The sequence below is a fragment of the Python bivittatus genome, unplaced genomic scaffold (assembly GCF_059951505.1).
Source record: "Python bivittatus isolate LINGU-HERP-01145 unplaced genomic scaffold, Pbiv_v1 ctg000100_np1212, whole genome shotgun sequence".
In the NCBI taxonomy this organism is placed as follows: domain Eukaryota; kingdom Metazoa; phylum Chordata; class Lepidosauria; order Squamata; family Pythonidae; genus Python; species Python bivittatus.
This window is the reverse complement of record NW_028277038.1, coordinates 2658359-2676397: the sequence shown is the minus strand read 5'-3', so window position 1 is coordinate 2676397 and position 18039 is coordinate 2658359. Positions and strand designations below refer to the sequence as shown.

At 45.2% G+C, this 18039-nt stretch overlaps 1 protein-coding gene across 1 annotated transcript in view; it reads right to left on the bottom strand.

The window, feature by feature from the left end:
- DNAH10 (dynein axonemal heavy chain 10) overlaps nucleotides 1–18039 on the bottom strand; it is a 54104-nt gene that overhangs the window by 11806 nt on the left and 24259 nt on the right. The window contains exons 40-65 of the mRNA XM_088135262.1: nucleotides 17565–17700; nucleotides 17286–17405; nucleotides 16848–16982; nucleotides 15990–16206; nucleotides 15697–15816; nucleotides 15059–15204; nucleotides 14759–14911; nucleotides 14093–14353; nucleotides 12966–13138; nucleotides 12710–12803; nucleotides 12038–12205; nucleotides 11528–11716; nucleotides 10561–10732; nucleotides 9936–10139; nucleotides 9028–9108; nucleotides 7992–8189; nucleotides 7004–7165; nucleotides 6382–6556; nucleotides 5896–6077; nucleotides 4757–4893; nucleotides 4038–4255; nucleotides 3447–3668; nucleotides 2961–3108; nucleotides 2136–2415; nucleotides 1399–1628; nucleotides 301–574 (exon numbers count right to left, since the gene is read on the bottom strand). Coding sequence (XP_087991388.1) covers nucleotides 301–574; nucleotides 1399–1628; nucleotides 2136–2415; nucleotides 2961–3108; nucleotides 3447–3668; nucleotides 4038–4255; nucleotides 4757–4893; nucleotides 5896–6077; nucleotides 6382–6556; nucleotides 7004–7165; nucleotides 7992–8189; nucleotides 9028–9108; nucleotides 9936–10139; nucleotides 10561–10732; nucleotides 11528–11716; nucleotides 12038–12205; nucleotides 12710–12803; nucleotides 12966–13138; nucleotides 14093–14353; nucleotides 14759–14911; nucleotides 15059–15204; nucleotides 15697–15816; nucleotides 15990–16206; nucleotides 16848–16982; nucleotides 17286–17405; nucleotides 17565–17700 — 4595 coding nt within the window. The remainder of the gene's footprint in view (nucleotides 1–300; nucleotides 575–1398; nucleotides 1629–2135; nucleotides 2416–2960; nucleotides 3109–3446; nucleotides 3669–4037; nucleotides 4256–4756; nucleotides 4894–5895; nucleotides 6078–6381; nucleotides 6557–7003; nucleotides 7166–7991; nucleotides 8190–9027; nucleotides 9109–9935; nucleotides 10140–10560; nucleotides 10733–11527; nucleotides 11717–12037; nucleotides 12206–12709; nucleotides 12804–12965; nucleotides 13139–14092; nucleotides 14354–14758; nucleotides 14912–15058; nucleotides 15205–15696; nucleotides 15817–15989; nucleotides 16207–16847; nucleotides 16983–17285; nucleotides 17406–17564; nucleotides 17701–18039) is intronic.

Here is an 18039-nt window from a genome sequence, read left to right as displayed (position 1 = left end):
AATGACCACCTGAAACTCCAAGACTCTAAGGACTATGTTCTGCCCCCCACAACTCCCTCCAACCACTGGCAGAAAACCTTCATGAAGCCATAGAACAAGGTGAATTTACACTACAAAACTAAAGCCCTAAAAACTCCTCTCAAGTTGCCAAGAACAAAGTTGAGCATCATGGCCTTGGCCATTCACGTAAACCGAAAACTGCTTTGCAACATCATCTCGCCGATGTGGGGTGCACCCTCTCTCAAAACGTTGCACATGGCCTCAGTCACGAACAGAATGCCCTGCCCAAGCCAGACTAACCTGTGCAGCCATAGTTGTAAATATTAAAAGTCAACGTGTCCATGATGTTGCGCAATCTCTTTGCAAGGATGGTATCGGGCATAGACTTCCGGAGCGAGAGGCCAAAGACGTCCAAGAAGGCAGCCAGGGAATACTGGTACATGGTGTTGACCAAGGCCATTTCAGACAGCACAAAAAACAAAATGGCTCCTCTTTTGGCTGCGGGGCGGTAGCCATCTCGCAGTTTGTCGATGTCGATGGCTGTTTTTTCAGCCAGTTTGAGTTTCTCAGATACCTAGGTTGCACAAGGAAATGAGTCCTCTTTAGAGGCAGAAACTGTTGCATTGAACTTAAGATTATGAAGAAAGGTGAACAGCAGTCAAAATAGGCATTCTGAAAGGCAACGGAAACTTCAGTAGGAATAAACTAGTATTGTGCTTCAGACTCAGTATGAACTCATGTCTCCTGACAGGGAGATATTTATTTTCACACAGGCAAAATGAAAGAAAGGAGGCTGCTCTGAATCCCTCTAAAAATAAACTTTCTTTTTTACATTTCAATTTATGTCTTTATTTTACAGTTTATGTCTACTCCCAACACATTAATATTCAAAAATCAAAAACACCCCTTCTGTAACCCAGAAGCAGCAGAAGAAAATACCCCCACACAAAGAAAAATATTTCAAACATTAAAAAAATCCAATAGCTGATTAAAGCAGCAAGTGAACAATTACACACACCCACAGCATTTCTTGAAAGCCCTCCCCAACCTTCTGAAATTTGTTAGCAAGGAAATGAAACAGGCCTCCTGGATTAGAAGAGAATGCTTTACACTCCTCCAGAATTTCACACCATCTAGCCAAGAAAACTCTCTTCTGATCAATTCTCTGGATCTGACTGGATCTAAGACCCTTTATGAGCAAGGCAGAAGAAAAGCCCACTGGGTTGGGAAGAGGAGCCGCTGCTTCAAGGATAAATGGCAACCAGCTCTTTCAAGGAAGTTCACCAGGTACTTCTCACAAAGGTCAACATCTAAGATTGGTCTGGAAGGGGTAACCTAAGGAAGTCATTTGGTGCAACATTTGCAGGACTATCCCTGGAGTCAGAGTGATGTTCTTACTTCATTAGCCTTGGCCTTTGTCTCCTCCAGGGTGTGTACCAGTTCCACATTGTCCAACATGTTCCCTGTGGAGGTAGCCAATTCACGGAGAAGGGAGTCTTCTAGGTCTTTCAGCAAATTTTTGTTTTCGCTCGTTTCTTGGATGAGGTGTTCTCGCTGCTCTTCCAGTTCACGTCTTTCAAACCCCACAATCACGCTAAGCAGCTGGTCTTCCAAACCTTTCAGGGTAACTGGGGAAGGAGGCATTCAACAAGGACACAGTTAACTACGTTTCCAAGAGCATCAGAGAGCATCTAACTTTCTTTTAATAATGGAAGTGTGCTTGACTATTATTTCAAGAGCCCCCAAACTGCTGCTTGATTATAGCTACTCTGGAAGAAAAGGTGAGTTGTGTTATATCCTGTTGTTCCATGAAGGGTTCTGAGAATGGCAGATAAGCAAATTTAAAATTGCTCAGTTCAAAAGAAGATCAAGAAAGATGGAGAACTCAAGGGTGAAAGAGAATAACTCTCTAAGGCCTGTTAACTCTATTCTCAGTTGTGATCAGCTCCTGCAGTTTGAAAGTTGCTGACATCCATTACTGCAAGGGAAGGGATCAAATTGGTGCCACAGACATTAAATGCTGTTATATGGATGATTTTCTCCTTCAGTACTACAGGATTGGGTCTGGCAGAAGAAAGAGGAGGAAAAGAAAGAAGAGGAGGAGGGCCTGCTAGTAGATTGAGAGACTGGCTCACCTGTGTAGTTGATGACCATGGCTTTGCCAAATACTGATGGCGAATATTTAGGATTAGCCAGCTTGGTGTTCAAGTACAGCTTGAAACTGGCATCATAGTCAACCTCCTTGTCCCCAAGAATAATAAATGTCCGGCCCTGGGCACATTTGATGTTTTTTTCTAAGACGTTATCAATGACCGGGTCAATGTATTCATCCACATCATGGAACAAGAAAGGATTCCCATATTTTATGGCCATTTCCAGTTGCTTAAGGAAATCAGGATCATTGAACGAAGCCATCTGAGAGAAGGGGCAACATACAAAAGTCAACATGCCCAACAGCTGATGTGCTGTGGTCATCCCTTTCGCTCCCAAATCCTAGCTCGACCTAATCTATGAGTCTCTTCATTAACACAACAGGCAAAGTTTAATTAAATCGGAACCCCACTATTGGGCTGCTGTACAACCAGGCTGGTATGGTTGGTTTTAGTTGATGGAATGAAATACAGATGAACCCAAATTTATGCCTGCTCTGAAAGTACAGCTCAAAGAATGAGGTGGCTCGTAAAAGGGAAATTAGTCACTTGCTGTGAACAGAGAGAACATGTATAGGAAAGGAGAGACCATGTTCTAAATAGGCCAGCCCTTGTTTTCCTTTGAGATGGGTTTGCCTACGACACCGAGAAAAACATGAGTGGTCAGATCAGCACCACAGAGATCACCTTTGACTTCCACCCGTGTCTACTTCGGTATATTTCATCAACTTTACACATCCTGGCCCTTTTTCCTTGGGGCAATACGCCTGCCCCTTCTACTCTGTCCAGTTCTTGACCTGATGGCCTCACCCTGAGGTTATTTTTCTCTTCTTTCCTCTTGATCCAGTTTAAGGCTTGCTGCTGTGGGTCAATGCACAATGGGAACCGGCTGGCTCGTATGGTCAGGATCCCATTTTGAACAGAGAGCTCATCTGGGGGCAGACCTTGAGATCCCCATCTGGAAGGGAAAAAGGGGGACTTCTTTTTTTCAAGGGACTTCTGATCCAAAGGTAAACTATCAACTGAAAAAACTTCAGAAGTTTGCAGAAGTTAGGCAGAAGTTTGGAAATGACTGGATTGTAGCTATGTGTTGCAAGGAGCAATGACGGTATGGAAGTAGGCACTGAGAGCTGGATGAAGGCTGGGCTGATGAGTGCCCCAACAGCTGGGGAGCCCCAAGGGGAGTGGAACAAGCTGTAGGCAGAGAACAGCCCATGACTGAAAGGGAACAGGATCCTCTCTCTGAAGCCAGAGTATGCCAAAGCACATGGATTCGAAAACTGGCACAGGACATACCGACTAATCTCAACGTCATCGGTCAGGAGGTTTTCTAAACGGAAGGGCTGGCTGAGTGGAATCTCCCTGGATAGGATATCTGACTGCCACACATCTTTAATCATCTCATCCCGGAACTCCCAGGTGAAGGCCCCTTCGTAGCTCAGGAAGGCGGCACACAGCAGACAATCTCCCAGCAGCTTCACCTGCCGCTTCTTGAGTTCCTCCAAGTCGTTCAGCCACCTGGTTGAAACCAAATGAACCCCACACTCCACTGGTCAATCAAAGGCTGACCATTCGTTATGAGATGAATCTCAGAATGGGTTTAAAGGACGGTTCGGACACCCTCTGCGCATCAGGAGGTCACCCAGGGAAGGAAGGGTGGAAACAGCAGCAGAAAGGAATCCACTGCTGTGGAGAACATGGGCCTGGCCAGGGACAGGCTCTCCTCCAAGGGAGACTCAAAAACCATCTTTGATGGTTCCAGTCCTGCTTGGGCACACCTCGAGCCTTGGAGCTCAAAACTCTCCAAAACCTCAGCTCCCCACTGCAACCCCCTAGATCTCTCCATTTTCCCTATTGGAGAAGTCTAGTCAACGGGGCATCTCTTGCCTGACATTTTCCGATCCCAGGCCGGAGATCAGTTTGTCTGCGGCAATGAGCCGGCGTTCCATAATCTCCGCTTCCTCCTGGAGCTGCTGCTTTTCCCTTATCGCTGCCTCGTACTTGTCTCCCAAGGCTTTCAGCTCGTTCTGGATGGCTGTCAGCTCAGCCTGGATCTTCTCCAGCTCCCGTTTGCTTAAGAAGAAATTCCGCTCCAGTCTGGCCACCTGCAAGGGGGAGAAGGAGAAAGCTCACCAGACAGCAATGCTACAGGCATTTGGCCCTGCCAGTCACAAACCCTTCCCCAGCTTGTACCGGGTGCTACTATTTAGTTATATGGATTATTTATTGCAAACATTTTTACACTGCTCCAATTATTTGATTCTAAGCAACTCCCAAGCCAAAATTAAAAAAAAATAAATCAGAAGGTGATACAGGCATAAAACAAAAGAGTAGCGTAAACCACCGAATCAAGTCATAACAAATTCCTAACAATTCTCCTGGGGAATGCTTTTCAGTGGATTCCCACTCAGAGCAGGAGATTGGATCAAAGCTTTAATGCCCCCTTCCGGTTCTAGGATCGGGAAAACTGTCTTTCTCACACATGCACCCATTGGTTGCATCACAATCCAGCTGAGGCCTCCAGCAACTACTTTCAGAGAAGAATCGGCTGGATCATTCTTCTATCCACCTCCTCTTTGGGGCCTCCTTCCCATATCTGCTCATACCTTTTCTCTCTTTGGTTTGACGTCTTTGGCCACATCACAGTAACTCATGACGGCGTCCACAAACTTCAGCATCCCCAAGCCAGCGCGACTGACAACTTCCATTTCTTCAAAGGTAGTGTTTAAATTCTTCAGCAAACCTTCCAGGAGGCAAGTATCTCTATTAGTGTGATAGGCCACGTGCTGTTTTATGCAGAAAAGTTGCAAACTTAGGCTTTAAACCCTGAGTTAGCTCTGATCAATTCCATATTGCTTAAGCAGGGATCTGTTGAGAAGTTTGTTGGGTGGGGATGCAACAAAGACATCGAAACGATCAAAACAGAAAGGTATGATTGGTTCTGCTTGCCAGTCTATCTCTCTTCTTCCTTCCAACCTGTTAGATGATCCAGGGAGGACAAGACATCCAACAGGAGCAGGAGGAGGGTCTCTACGAAGAAACATCAAGGATCTGTTCCTGTTGGACAACCACTATTCTCACCTCAGGATCATCTTACAAAAGAAGGCTCCATGTTTTGCCTCTGGCTTTGGGGAACATGTATATATTAGGATGTCACTAATCCAGGACATCTGTGATATGTCTATACCTTCAAAGATCAGCATCGTGCAAGCCATGGTATTCCCTGTGACGCTCTATGGAAGTGAAAGTTGGACTTTGAAGAACCAGGAGAGGAAGAGTATTGACACTTTTGAACCTTGGTGTTGGAGAAGACTCCTGAGAATACCGTGGATAGCCAAGAAACCAAATCAATGGATCATCAAACAAATCAACCCAGAGGTCTCACTCAAGAAACAAATGACCAGGCTCAAATTATCCTATTTCGGACACATGATGTGAAGACCTAGCTCTTTGGAGAAGGTTCTAATGCTGGGAAAGGTGGAAGGAAGAGAAGAGGAGGATGATCAGCAGCAAGGTGGATGGACTCACAGTGGTAATGGTGAATCATTGGAAGACGTAAAGGTTAGGGACAGATTGTCATGGAGAACATCTACTGTATCTAGGTGGTTCCTAAGAACTGACAACAACTTGATGGCACATAATCAATCAATCAATCAATCAATCAATCAATCAATCCAGGACACACTGGAGAAAGGGCCCAATGAAAAGGGCTCCATTCCAAGGGGGTGTATATGAGGCCATTTACCTCGGACTGATTTCACTTGGGCCTGTGTGATACTATCAAAGTCAATCTCCATGAGGGAGCGCAAGAAGTTGGCCTCTGACATCATCCCTTTGGCCGTCTTCCAATTGAGCTCCTTGTAACCGCGCATGATGAGGATGCATTCGCAGACAGTCTGGACCTGCTTGGGAGGCTTCGCAAAGGATCTGAAGAGGGGAGATAAGATGGGGAGGGGGAGTTGGAGGCCAAAGAAAACCCCACATGCTTCAAAAACTTATTTTTGAGTTGCACTGCCTTGGCATTAAAATCCTGAGAACACACCCTAGGGTGGGGAGAGGAGAGGAGAAGTTGTAAAAAAGAAGGAACAGAAGAAGGCTCTCCAGACTTCACTCCCATTTGCTCTCCATCCCCAAATTGTGCCAAATTGACCTGGAACATCACAGATGTTTTTAGGCAAGACCCAACCTTCCTTAGTGGCGCCATCTTGATAGTCTACTGTGCCTGAGATACCTGATCTCTGTCACATCGGACTTATCCAGTTTCTGCAGCTCCAGTTTGGCAGCCTCTAAGATAGGCATGGCTTCCTCCAGAGCGGTCTCGGCTTCCCGCTTCTCCACCGCAATCACTTTGTTCTGCTCTTCAATCTCCATGGCTTTTTCGACGGCCAATTTTTTTTTCTCCTCGGCTAAGGAACAGAACCGGGACAGGATTACAAAATGACCTCCTGGGAAAGTGGTTGGTTTAATTCCTTTGGACGTAGCTACAACGTTGGTAAAAAAGCCTTTTTAGGAACAGGCGCAAAGGCAACAAGATATATGATAACTGGCGGAGGGCCCATCCTTGGCCTGAACATTTGAGATTGGAAGGGCTTGCAAAGTCTAGACTCAGTTCAAGAAAGCAGGGAAGGAGAAGTGAAAAATATCTGTAGGCCTGCCTGTAAAACATCCTTGCTCCAGAGTTCTGATGCAATTCCCTTCTCCTAGGTGAACTTACCCCTAGCTGCATCACATTTCCCCCCAATGCTACTGGAAATTCCCCCGCCCAATTTTAATTGCATTAGTTTTACAGCCTCTCAAAGAAAATTACAATTTAGTAAAATTCACCGCTGAACAGGACAGGGTGGAAAACTTGCCAATTGCTGTATTTGTGGCAATCTCCTGAAGGAGGGCTTCGCAGGCAGCAGATTTCTCCGCCAACACAATCTTCTGCTCAGCCAGCTTCAGGTTGAGCTCATCCAGCTGAATTGTGGCTTCTTTCAGTTTATCCAAGCCGCCATCCAGACGTTTGCACTGAGCTGGAAAGAGCAGAGAGGGCTTTGCGGTGGCGTTACAAGCAATTGCAAGTCCTCCCGCTAAGCAGCAAACAACTTTTGGGCAACTCTACACCGCTGAAGGTACACCCTAGGATCCTTTTTTGTTTCATGCACTCCCTCTCCAGATTTCCAAAGAATTTTGCTCGTGATCCGTTTATCATTATATCTATCTCGAGCCCCATTTTGGAGTGGGAAAAGGCAAGATAAAAATTAGGTTGACATCTGGGCAGCAAAATCCCAATGACCAGGGATCAGATATAGAAAACTTGCTTTGTTGCCATCCAGATGTTGCAGTCCAGATCTGTATGCCTATATTAATCTAGTAATTAGATTAGTAATCTAGTAAGAGGGGAGAAACAAAGAGCATCAACCCCATGGGGTTCCTGCTGGCAGGAAAAGTTCCCCCTCCCCAGTTACGATCATGAAGAAAACTGGAACCTTAAGCCTGATTTAAATCCACACTCCGGGAGGAAAACCCACATTAGTCAGGAACAGCTCATCCATTTAAAGTTCACCTTAACAATCCATCTTGCTACCTGCACAAACCCTCCGAATCATTTTTCCACTCTCATTTGCTTCACTTTATGAGAGCTGACTTGATGGAGGTGATTAAGGTGCTGGAGTAAAAAGTGGGAGATTTTGAGTTCTAGTTCAAGGTCTTCTTACATCCTTACACTTTAATGAGTGTTCAAGAGAATCACAGCTGGGTCTGTGATTCACTGCTACAGCCCTCTGATGCAACTTTTCCCATCTTCACTCAATATTTCCTTCGGAGATCTACACATGTGGCATGAAGCGCCATTCTTACCCAGAATGAAGTGATTTTTCTCATCCAGCAGCTTGGTGTAGGTGTTGATGAAATCCAGGTAATTCTTGGGAGTGACATAATTGCTCCTCCTGAGCTTCTGCTGAAACTTTTTGCTGTAGACACCAACTGAGCCGTGGACCATGACGATGTGGGCAATGACCTCCTCGGTGTGCTCCGATGGAATCAGAGGATTGTTTCCTAGACAAAGAAATGAGGGGGGAGGGTCAATGGGGGCAGCGGGGGGCAGAATCAAATCCCTCTGAATGGCCTCCAGTGGCCAATATTCCAAAGTTGCCAGGAAGAAACAATGTTCCACTTGGCAGATAGACGTGGAAGCTGGTGCATCTCGTTCAACTCAAGGTCATTTGAATGGAGATTCAAGCTATGCTTGGGGCTACACTACTCTATCCACCATGACATTTTCTCTTTCAGCTGGAACACACCTGTCTGCAATCTCAAAGTGCAGGCTGATGGGAGAGGATAGGGAGGTTTTCTGGCCTGCTGGGGAAAATTCAGAAGTCCATCCTTCTACAGGAACGGGCAACCTGTGGTTCTCTGGCTCTTGTTGCACTACGACTCCCAGCATGTCTTTCTGGCTGGGGTTGGGCACCACTGGGGTTCAGGAATGTTGGGAAGGGCAGAGGGCCCCCCATCCAAGAAGGGTAGAACAGCTTAGGGGGAAGGCTGAAGCAGCAGGTCTAGAAAACCAGCTGAGGGCTTTAAGGGGCCCATTTGGCTACAGGTGTCTGGTGACATTCTAGGCAAAAGCTACCAGGATAAAAGTTGGGGGTGGGGAGGAGAAGCATGAAAACAGTTCTTGCAGGATATAAAGCAGGGTTTCTCAACCTTGGCAACTTTAAGACGTGTGGACTTCAACTCCCAGAATTCCCCAGCTAGCTGGCTGGGGAATTCTGGGAGTTGAAGTCCACACGTCTTAAAGTTGCCAAGGTTGAGAAATGCTGGTATAAAGGCTGAGGCACATCTCTCTTTGCTTTAAAGCACATCCATTGGAGGCGGCTTCAAAGCTCTTTCTTACCCAAAAAGAATTTTGAGACGGCATACAGAGCTTGAGGTGGCCAAGGCAGGAACCAGTCAATGCCAGTATTGTTGACGAGGCCTTTAAAGGAAAGGATGGAAAAGTCAAAGCAAGAAACCAAGACCTGGGGAGCTGAGACTTGATCAAGGTAGCTCACGAGTCCTCTCTCCCTGCTCCTTTCCACTGTCACAGGCCATCTGCTCTTTTGCCCCCCAACCCTTTGCCCAAAGATTGGCCTGGGGGGCTCATGTAGCCCCTGCAAGTCATGGTCATCGTCTCACAGCAAAAGATGTCTAACAATGGGATTTGAAGTCCTCTTTTTCAGGGAATTTCTTTAGGGCTTATGGTGGCCTTGAGCAGCCTAACAGCATGCCCCCCGATGTTGCAAAAATCAATGCAAAGTGTGCAGTGCATGGCAAACAGTCGGCACGGGAAATGTATCTCCCTTCTTATTTTGGAACCCCAAGTAAGATTTGATGAATGACTGGCTTCCTGAGAAAGCAATCCAGAAATGATTTGCTTCTACCAGTCATCCCTGGCTGGGGCTTTCCAAGTGCATTGTAATATAGCTCCCCACTTTGGGGATGAAAAAACAAAATTGAAGCCAGGTTCAAGTTCACTTTGAACCAAGGAAACTTACAGGGTGACTCTGGGCCCATTACTCACTCTCAGCCCAATTTAGGATTGTTCTAGTCAGGAAAAATGAGAGGAGACCACGTTATGCCTGCTGCCTTGACGCCAGAAAGGTAAGTTGGACATAAATCTAATATAGATTCATTCCTGGGGAAATCTGAGTTTAGTCCCAACCCATTTTGAGATACCAAGAGAGAGAAGGCCACCCTTGGCTAATGAAAACAGCCTGCTGCATAATTTCGATATCCTGGGGAAGAACTGGCTTTTGAGGGTACCTGGAAAGTTTCGACAGCGAGTTCTCAAAGTGTCCCCAACAGGGGACATCCCAAGGACAATGTGGAGGTTGTTGGCACTCTTGTTAACAAAGTACTGCCAGACGCTTTCTTTGGCTGGGGCGATCCCAATTTTCATGGCTTCCTGAGTAACCTGACTTAAGATGTTGTCCCGCTCATCATCTGCGAACAAGGCTGGAACCATGCCTGTGGAGCACCAGAGGAACAGGAAGGAAGGATGAGCTACAGGAACTGGTGACGTTGCCAGAGCCAGAGTGAAACTGGGCCTTGCAGAAGAAGAAACATGGAGGCTGTGTTTGTCTCATACTGCTAATTCAAGGGAATAAGCAATTTTTCCTGGATGGATGAGTGGGAAGGGGTGAGGAACTCATCTGTTATCAAATTTCTTCCCACTTTTTTTTTTCTACAACTTTCTCTCCAGCCAGAGGTTGAGAACAGAAGAGTAGGACATAAACATTTCACTTGGGGGATGTTCGCAGGGAGAAATCAGTACTTTTATAAATGTACAGCACCAATCTTCTTCCTTACCAAAGCCTTTCAAGGCCCCCTGAAATGGAATGCGTCTTGCAGGGTTGGTAAATGAAGGCACAGCGGGCTTCCAAGATACCTGAGGTTAACATGTTGTTGATGAGCTCCAAAAATCCTTCTTCTGCCACATGAGCATCCGTAAACAGGAAGACAATGATTTTATTCTCAATCCCAAGTCTTGAATAGAGAACCTTGAGGTCTTCCCGTAAATTGTTTTCACTGTATCCTCGGCTGAGAACTATTTCAAAGACCTAAAAGGTGAAGGATGGATCTGTCAGCCTTTTTTTCACTAAGACCTCTTATTTGGTTTTAAGGGTTTTTCTCTGTGTTATTGTATATCTTAAACTAGCTTTAAACCAGCTTTTCCCAGCCTAAGAAAGATTGCGCTGGTTGGCAATTTTGGCAGTCCGGCAAAACTTCAACAAAGTAGGCAAAGATGTCCACGTGGAGTTGGGGGGAGGAGTCAAAAAAGTCAAGATGGCAGATGCAACTGCACTATCAAAATCACACCTTTTTTTAACTTGGTTGGGCTTACCATCTTGACTATTTTGGGTATCCTTGAAAGCAAATAAATGAAGGCAGTCTAAACCTTCAAAAATCTGAACTGATGAGTAGAGCCAAATGAGATTCACACCTTGTGTTCCGACTGAACGTGTCAGCTGGGGCTATTTTTGGATGAGAGTTGACCGCTCCTACAGAAAAAAATACCCCAACCGATAGGTCCCAGGCACAAAACCCTTGTGTGCCTGTGACCTGCTAGAACAACTGAATGAGGAACTAAATCTGCCATGCAAAGCACCCCACCTACAGTTGCTCATCCCTGTCCCCTGACAGTGGTGGTTGTTTTTCCCACCAACAGATGATGCAGGGGGAGAAACAAGCCAGCATAATCCACCCATCATTTATGTGAAGAAGACCCGCATTAAAACAGTGAGGACAATCGCTTTCCCGACCCTTCTGGGAGTTGAGGTCCACACATCTTAAAGTTGCGAAGGTTGAGAAATACTGGACTAGACAAAGCTTTTTGATGCAGCTGTAGGGCTGACCTCACATCCCGCCGTGTAAGCTGCTAATTTCGCCAAGGACTGCTTTCCGGAGCCCCCAACTCCTACAAGCAGCGCGTGGCCACGGTCCATCCGAATGATACGATGAACGCGGGTTAAGTGTTCCAGAGCATCATCGAACAACACAAGGTTCATCTTTGTATTAATTTCATTGTACTCTTCCAAAATCTCCTGCAAGCGAAAAAGCCAAACAAGGAAGTGGCTTGGGGAAGAAGCAGCATGTTGAAAACATGAGGTGGGGGTGAGCAGAAGGAATATCCAAATTTGAGGCGTGGCAGAGAGAGAAGGTTTCTAGAAATCTTAGTGTTATGACTGTGTCATCCCACTGAGGATTTTCTCCTCATTGCAACTCTTTTATCTATGTAAAAACTAGCTTGGCTGCCCACATACAAACCAGAGCATAGAGAGGGGAAGAGTCCCCAGCTGGATTTGTTTTTAACCTCATTTCAACCTTCCAGGATGGAAAAAATATATGGACTTTTCTTCCTGTACCTGAAAGAGGGCTTTGACTGCATCGTAGTCTTGAACGTCTTCATAAACGCGAGGCTCCCCCTCACTCAAGGCCATTCGGAAATCTCCAAACAGGATGGGGTCCCTCAGTGCGTTCTCGGCATCATCTTTGAAATTCGTTTCCAGCAGGCCTTGTATATGGCCTTGGACCTTGGAAGGCACCAGAAAACCCACCAACCAACCCCAGAATTACTTACACGCATCAGTGAAAATCCTTAGTTAGGGCCAGGACTCAAGTGAGAGCTAGAAACAGAGTGTTGGGTTGGGCTCAGGAGATCCAGGATCAAGTCTGCACTCAGTGATGGAGGCTTGCTGAAACCCAGAAGGAGATTTTACATGCTTTCTGCAAATATAGCAGATGTGCTCTGGGGTTTTGTGTGCATGGCTCTGTATTTGTCTTTGTGAGAACTGTAATTCCCAAGCCACTGGGGTAGGAAATAGGAAAGCAGGAATGGGGCCTTGTGGGGGAAGCATGGGGAAAAGCCAGCTCTGGGGACTCCTAATCCAAAGGTTGAGTCAAACCAAGGGTTTCTGTATCAGACAAAGTCCACTCAGATGTTTCCTGTCAGTTCCTTTGAAAAAAAGGTTGAAAACGTGATGTCCTGAACCAGCCAAATGGAACTGTACTTAGGAGTTACAAAGAGAAGAACATACCAGAGCTTTATCTATTTTATTGATCAGCCGGTCATGGAAAACCCGTAGGCATTCATTCCTCCATACCCTCACCATCTGTGTGATTGTCTGGAACCTAAGTCAAAGAAGTCAGATCAACAGTAATAGTCATGTAAAGAACCAAGTCAAATTAATGCAATTAACATTAACTTCAAAACACTCTGGGTGGCTATAATAAATCATTTCCTCCTCCTCCTCCATACTAATATTAAAATTATGATGACTATTACACACTCACCTCTCTGGAGTTGTTTGAACCAGCCCATTGTAAACCCTGGAAAGGTCCCGCAGATTAAAAATATAGTGGAACTTCGAAGGCGTTGGTGGCAAGTCACGGACAATTGTTTCATACAGGGCCAAGGTGCAGGATGTCAACTTGTCCGCAATGGCAGCAACGGATTCCTCAAATGTCTGCCAATAAAAAGGGGGAGATCATTTTTAAAAAGAGAACCGTAGAAAAATAACGCTATCTTGGAGGCTTACTTCTGCTTGCCCTCCTTTTTTCCTCCTCCCCCTTAATAATCCATGCTACATTCTAATGCTTCATCTATTCTCTGTTTTCAACAATACAATCTATATCATCATTTTAGCTTACCTACCTTGTCTTTTATGTACAGATACGTTTGTAATAAGTAGAGCAGGCAATTTAATAATTTTTATTTGAGAGATTGACAGATATAAGACAGACAGACAGACAGACACACAGGATTAGAATGGAGAAGAAGCTGAAAATCTGGGTTCACTACTCCTTCCTTATTCAGGGGACTAGTATCTGGTTCAGATGAACACATAGCCAGAGAGCTGCTATGGCACTAGAGAAGGAAACATGGCAATATTGACCAGGATTATCTAAAGAGATGCAGAAGATGAGAGCTGAAATTGCTCACATCTTTGGCCATCACTAAAAAAAATCTTAACTCTAAAGCAATGTTTCTCAAAACTTGGCAACTTTAAGATGTGTGGACTTCAACTTCCAGAATTCCCCAGCCAGCATGGGCTGGCTGGGGAATTCTGGGAATTGAAGTCCACATGTCTTAAAGTTGCCAAGTTTGAGAAGCACTGCTCTAAAGCATGATTGGGTAGCCTTTTGGTGACCATAGTAGCATTCATGTTTCATGGGGAAAAACAAGAGGGCTCCAAGTGGGTAGGGGCCTATGGACTGGGGGGATGGGGGGGGTTATGGGGTCTTTTAGCCTCCCTAAAGAGACTCCCTAGGCTGCAGGGAACCCACTTGAACTCTAAACCATAGACCAGTCCCTCTGTTCATGGGAGTTCAAGGCATGCCTCCAAGCAATTTCTAAGAAGTCTCCATAATTGATTCAATCTCCCTCTCTCTCTCCATCTACCCCGAGTAATCCAACTTACCGCTAGGTGACCTTTCAAGATGGAGGCATAAATCAAGTGCAGAGACACTTCTGAAGGGAATGGCACGTTGAACACGCTGAAGAGGGAAATGAATCGTGGATCCACCTCGTTACGGCCGCCCCCGGCTTTGCCCATGGCAGCCATGAAGCCCAGATCGCGGAGGTATTTGCAGTTCATCTCCTTGCCCCGGTCGAACAAGGCGCCTTTCTCCAGGAGCAGTTTGAGCAAGGCGATGGGTTGCTGCGTACCGTATTCATCCACCTTTGGACCACATGGGGAAATTGAGGGGGGAAAGGGCTGAGAGGCTGGACGTAGCCGGCCTGATCTGCAGATGGCTTTATAAATATAAGCTGAGGTTTGCCTGGTGGCTATTGAATTGCTTCTTCAAGGCCATCTCTGTACTTACTTCTCTAAGTGTCCCAAGCAGCTGCATCTCTTTCTCTTACCAGGTGACTTTTAGATGACTTTTTTCCCTTCTTAACTTTTAGGACTTAGAGAAAAAGGGGGTATCAATGGGCATGGATACGACAGGCCAAACAGAATCACCATGGAGAGGCTGATCATTTTTGAGGGCTGAATGCTAGGAATTTGGCCATGTTCTCCCCCTCTACCACACTCTGCTCTAGCTGCCTTTTTGCATGTCTTGTGATTCCCTTGAGCCCTTACCCGAGGCATGTTCATATCGTCCATAAAGACCAGGAGTCGTTTTCCCATTGGAGGTCCATAAGTTTCTTTGGTCCGCTTCTCCACATTGGCTTCCAGGTTCCTCTGAATATCCATGGAAGTGGTGCGAGAAGAGAAGTTGATGATGAGGAGCACCTGAATGGGGCAGACCCACAATTATCTGAAACAAAAGCTGGTGAGGTAGGCAACCTTGCTTGGCCTGGTAGGGGAGCACCAGGACCATGGAAGAACAGCCCAAAAGACAGGAGGATGGGCTAACAACCCAGAACACAACAGCCTTACGTTTGTGTCTTGGCTCAGTTTCCTGAGAAAGTTCTGTGTCGTTGCCGTCTTGGAGGTCCCCGACTCTCCAACCAGAACCACTGGGTGCTTGATTTTCACCATCTTCTCCAAGAGCCAAGTGGTGCGTGTTGTGTCCACAGTTGGAACTGAAGGAAGAACCATTGAAGGGAGCACCCATCAAAATCAGCTGGGATCCCAAGCAATTTCACAGGGAGGAATATGCACAGGACATAGAGTGTTACCACCCGCTCCTTTATTACAGAGAGGTCTCCACCACCTTATTGCTCAAGCCTTGGGTGGGTCTTATGCACCCCTTCTAAAATTGCCACTAATTTGTAATATTCAAGGTAACAAAAGAGGTATGATTAAATGCAGGTGGGGGTCATGATATTACGTATTTATTTAAGTTTAGTTTACATTTTTTTCTGCCCCCATTTTCTCATCGGAATCCAGCTCTTGCTGCATTTCTCCAAGGCCAAAATGGCTCTTGGCCCTATTCTTAACAACCAGTAGAATCTCAAAAGGATGCCTAAAAATATATTGCTTTAGAAAGCACTCATAAAACGGTAACTTTCAAGCGATAACTCTTTAATTGGAGCCACTCCTGCCAAACTGTGCTGAGCTTAATTCACTCTTACCCAGAATGTCGATAAATTTCACTTCAGGGGAGTGATGATATTCAGGAACCAGTTTGCTCCAAGGCAACCACCTTCTCGTATGCCCGTCAAAATGAAAGTCATATAAGGTGGGGAGCTGCCCTGCAGGAGAGAGCAATTGTGACATCTTAGAACTACAATCGTGAAAGACAAGCTGCGTGAGATGATCTTCTGAAGCACCTGGAAAACAGGGCTGATGGTCCCTCATCTTCTTTCACTGCAAAATGGAAGAGGAAAAGGGTTTCTTCTGTGATATAAAACCAACTACGACAAACCTGGCAATTCTCCTGGTTTTGCCAAAGTCATCTCGTCGTTGACGGTTGACATAGAAGAGATACGTTTGATAAAGTCATCAAATTTGCACCTTCCTGCTTCAAGAAGGCAGGCTCCTAAAGAGAAATAAAGGGCTTCCAGGAAGTAGCATTCAAGCACATCAGGATCCTCCACCTCGACCTCAATCAGAGCTTCTAGCATCATGCTTAGCTGAGTCACCTGTGAGATGAAACCACAGAGCTGAAAAAAACATCATCTCCTGGTCATAAATTTGTCCAATAGTACAGTTAAAAAGCAGCCCCAATTCTTTTGCTGGGCCTAAAGAAGGATGAGAGAGAAGGCAGTTGCAAATGGCTTCATTAGCAGCAAAAGAGAAAACAGAAAGGCCAAAGCACCCTACAAAACCCTTTGCAACATTAAAGGGAAGGGAATGTGATCATGCAGGGAAGGAACTATACTTTTTCCTCACTGTTGTAGTTCAATGATCAATCATGATCTCTATTCCCACCTCTGAAATTCCTAAATTAAGGCAGATGGGGAAGAAAGCTTGAAAAGAGGTCCAAAAGAAGCTTGCTTATTAACAAATAAATAGTTGTTTATTAGCATTTCTAACATGCCCCAATCCTGGAGGATTCTAGATAGGGCCAGCTGTAAATTCTTCTCAATCTTATGCCCAAATTCTGCTTGTTAGCAAGGTAGCAAATGACAATGAATGCAGATTTTCCAGTTTTTTTTTTAAACTGCAACATTATTAAACTAACAAAAATAAGAAGAAACAAAACACAGACTGGACTGAGACCAAACCACACACCTCTGGCACAACGTTCTTCTACTTTAATTAAAAAAATGGGATTTTTTACCATATTCAGATCCGTCTGCGGAACAATCATCTTCAATTTTTCTCCTTGTCGTCCATCAACAATCCCTTCTACAATCATTTCGATCAAGAGGGGTACATATTTGTCAAAGAATCTGTCCAACAGTTGTTTCTCTTGCTGGAAAAACACAGCAAAAACAAAGTCATTCTAAATTAGAAGAATGGGACCTCAGAATTCTTCTTCCTCTTGGGAACATAACCTTTAATATGGCTTTTGGACAATATCACAAAAGACAGCAGCTCCTTTAACAAACCAAAGCTTGAGTTGGAATCTTATGAGATGCAAGTTTTATCATATAGTGTGAACTATACCATTGTTTTTCAAGTGGCTTCACACAAGCTTGTCCAGACATATGGAAGAATCAATCATCAGTAGTGATCTTCCAAAGAAGTTCCAAGGTCACCATTAGTAGTTATTTACCTTGCTCCTTTGTTTTGTCCATTTATCCCAATAAGGTCTGTATTTCAAATTCTTTGGGTCCACAAAGACCATCCCACAGCGTGATACAGTTGCCGGTGAAGCATACTGTAGGTCTCCAACCTATAAAGGAAGTCCACACTTTTACAAGAAGCTCCAAGACTCGATGGGCGCTATAGGAATGTCGTGTTGGATTGAAGAAGGCAGGGCTGGAAATAGGTGAGGCTCCTTCCACAGAAAGGAGGAAGCACAAAGTAATTTGCATCATGGGACAAGCCTTACCTCAAATAAAAGGGCACAATGGGCTTGAAGCCGGATTCGCTCCCCGTTCGCCAAGGTCAACAGTTTGTTATCATCCATCACAGAATTCATGTTTTCTACCCAGAGAGCATCTACATCACCATCAAATAATATGTACCTGTGCACCCAGATTGGAAAAAAATGCACTGAAGACAAACAGTTCTTATTCCATTTAGTATGTGAGTTTCACTGGATCGATGGGCATTTATAGGGAGTAAGTACAAAGACTTAGGGGAAAACAGTATGGAAACCATCAAGGATCTGAGAACGTAATGTATACACCAGCACCTTTCAAATATGGGAGGAGGGGGGCTGGTAGGATAGCCATAATTGTTAAGGAACGTACAGTTAGCCTTAAGAATGGGGAAGGAATGAACAAGCCATTAAGGGAGGTCTTTGGAGCAAAGATTACTCAATCCTCAAAGATTGAGGAGAGCTTGAGAAAGAAACTCAGCAT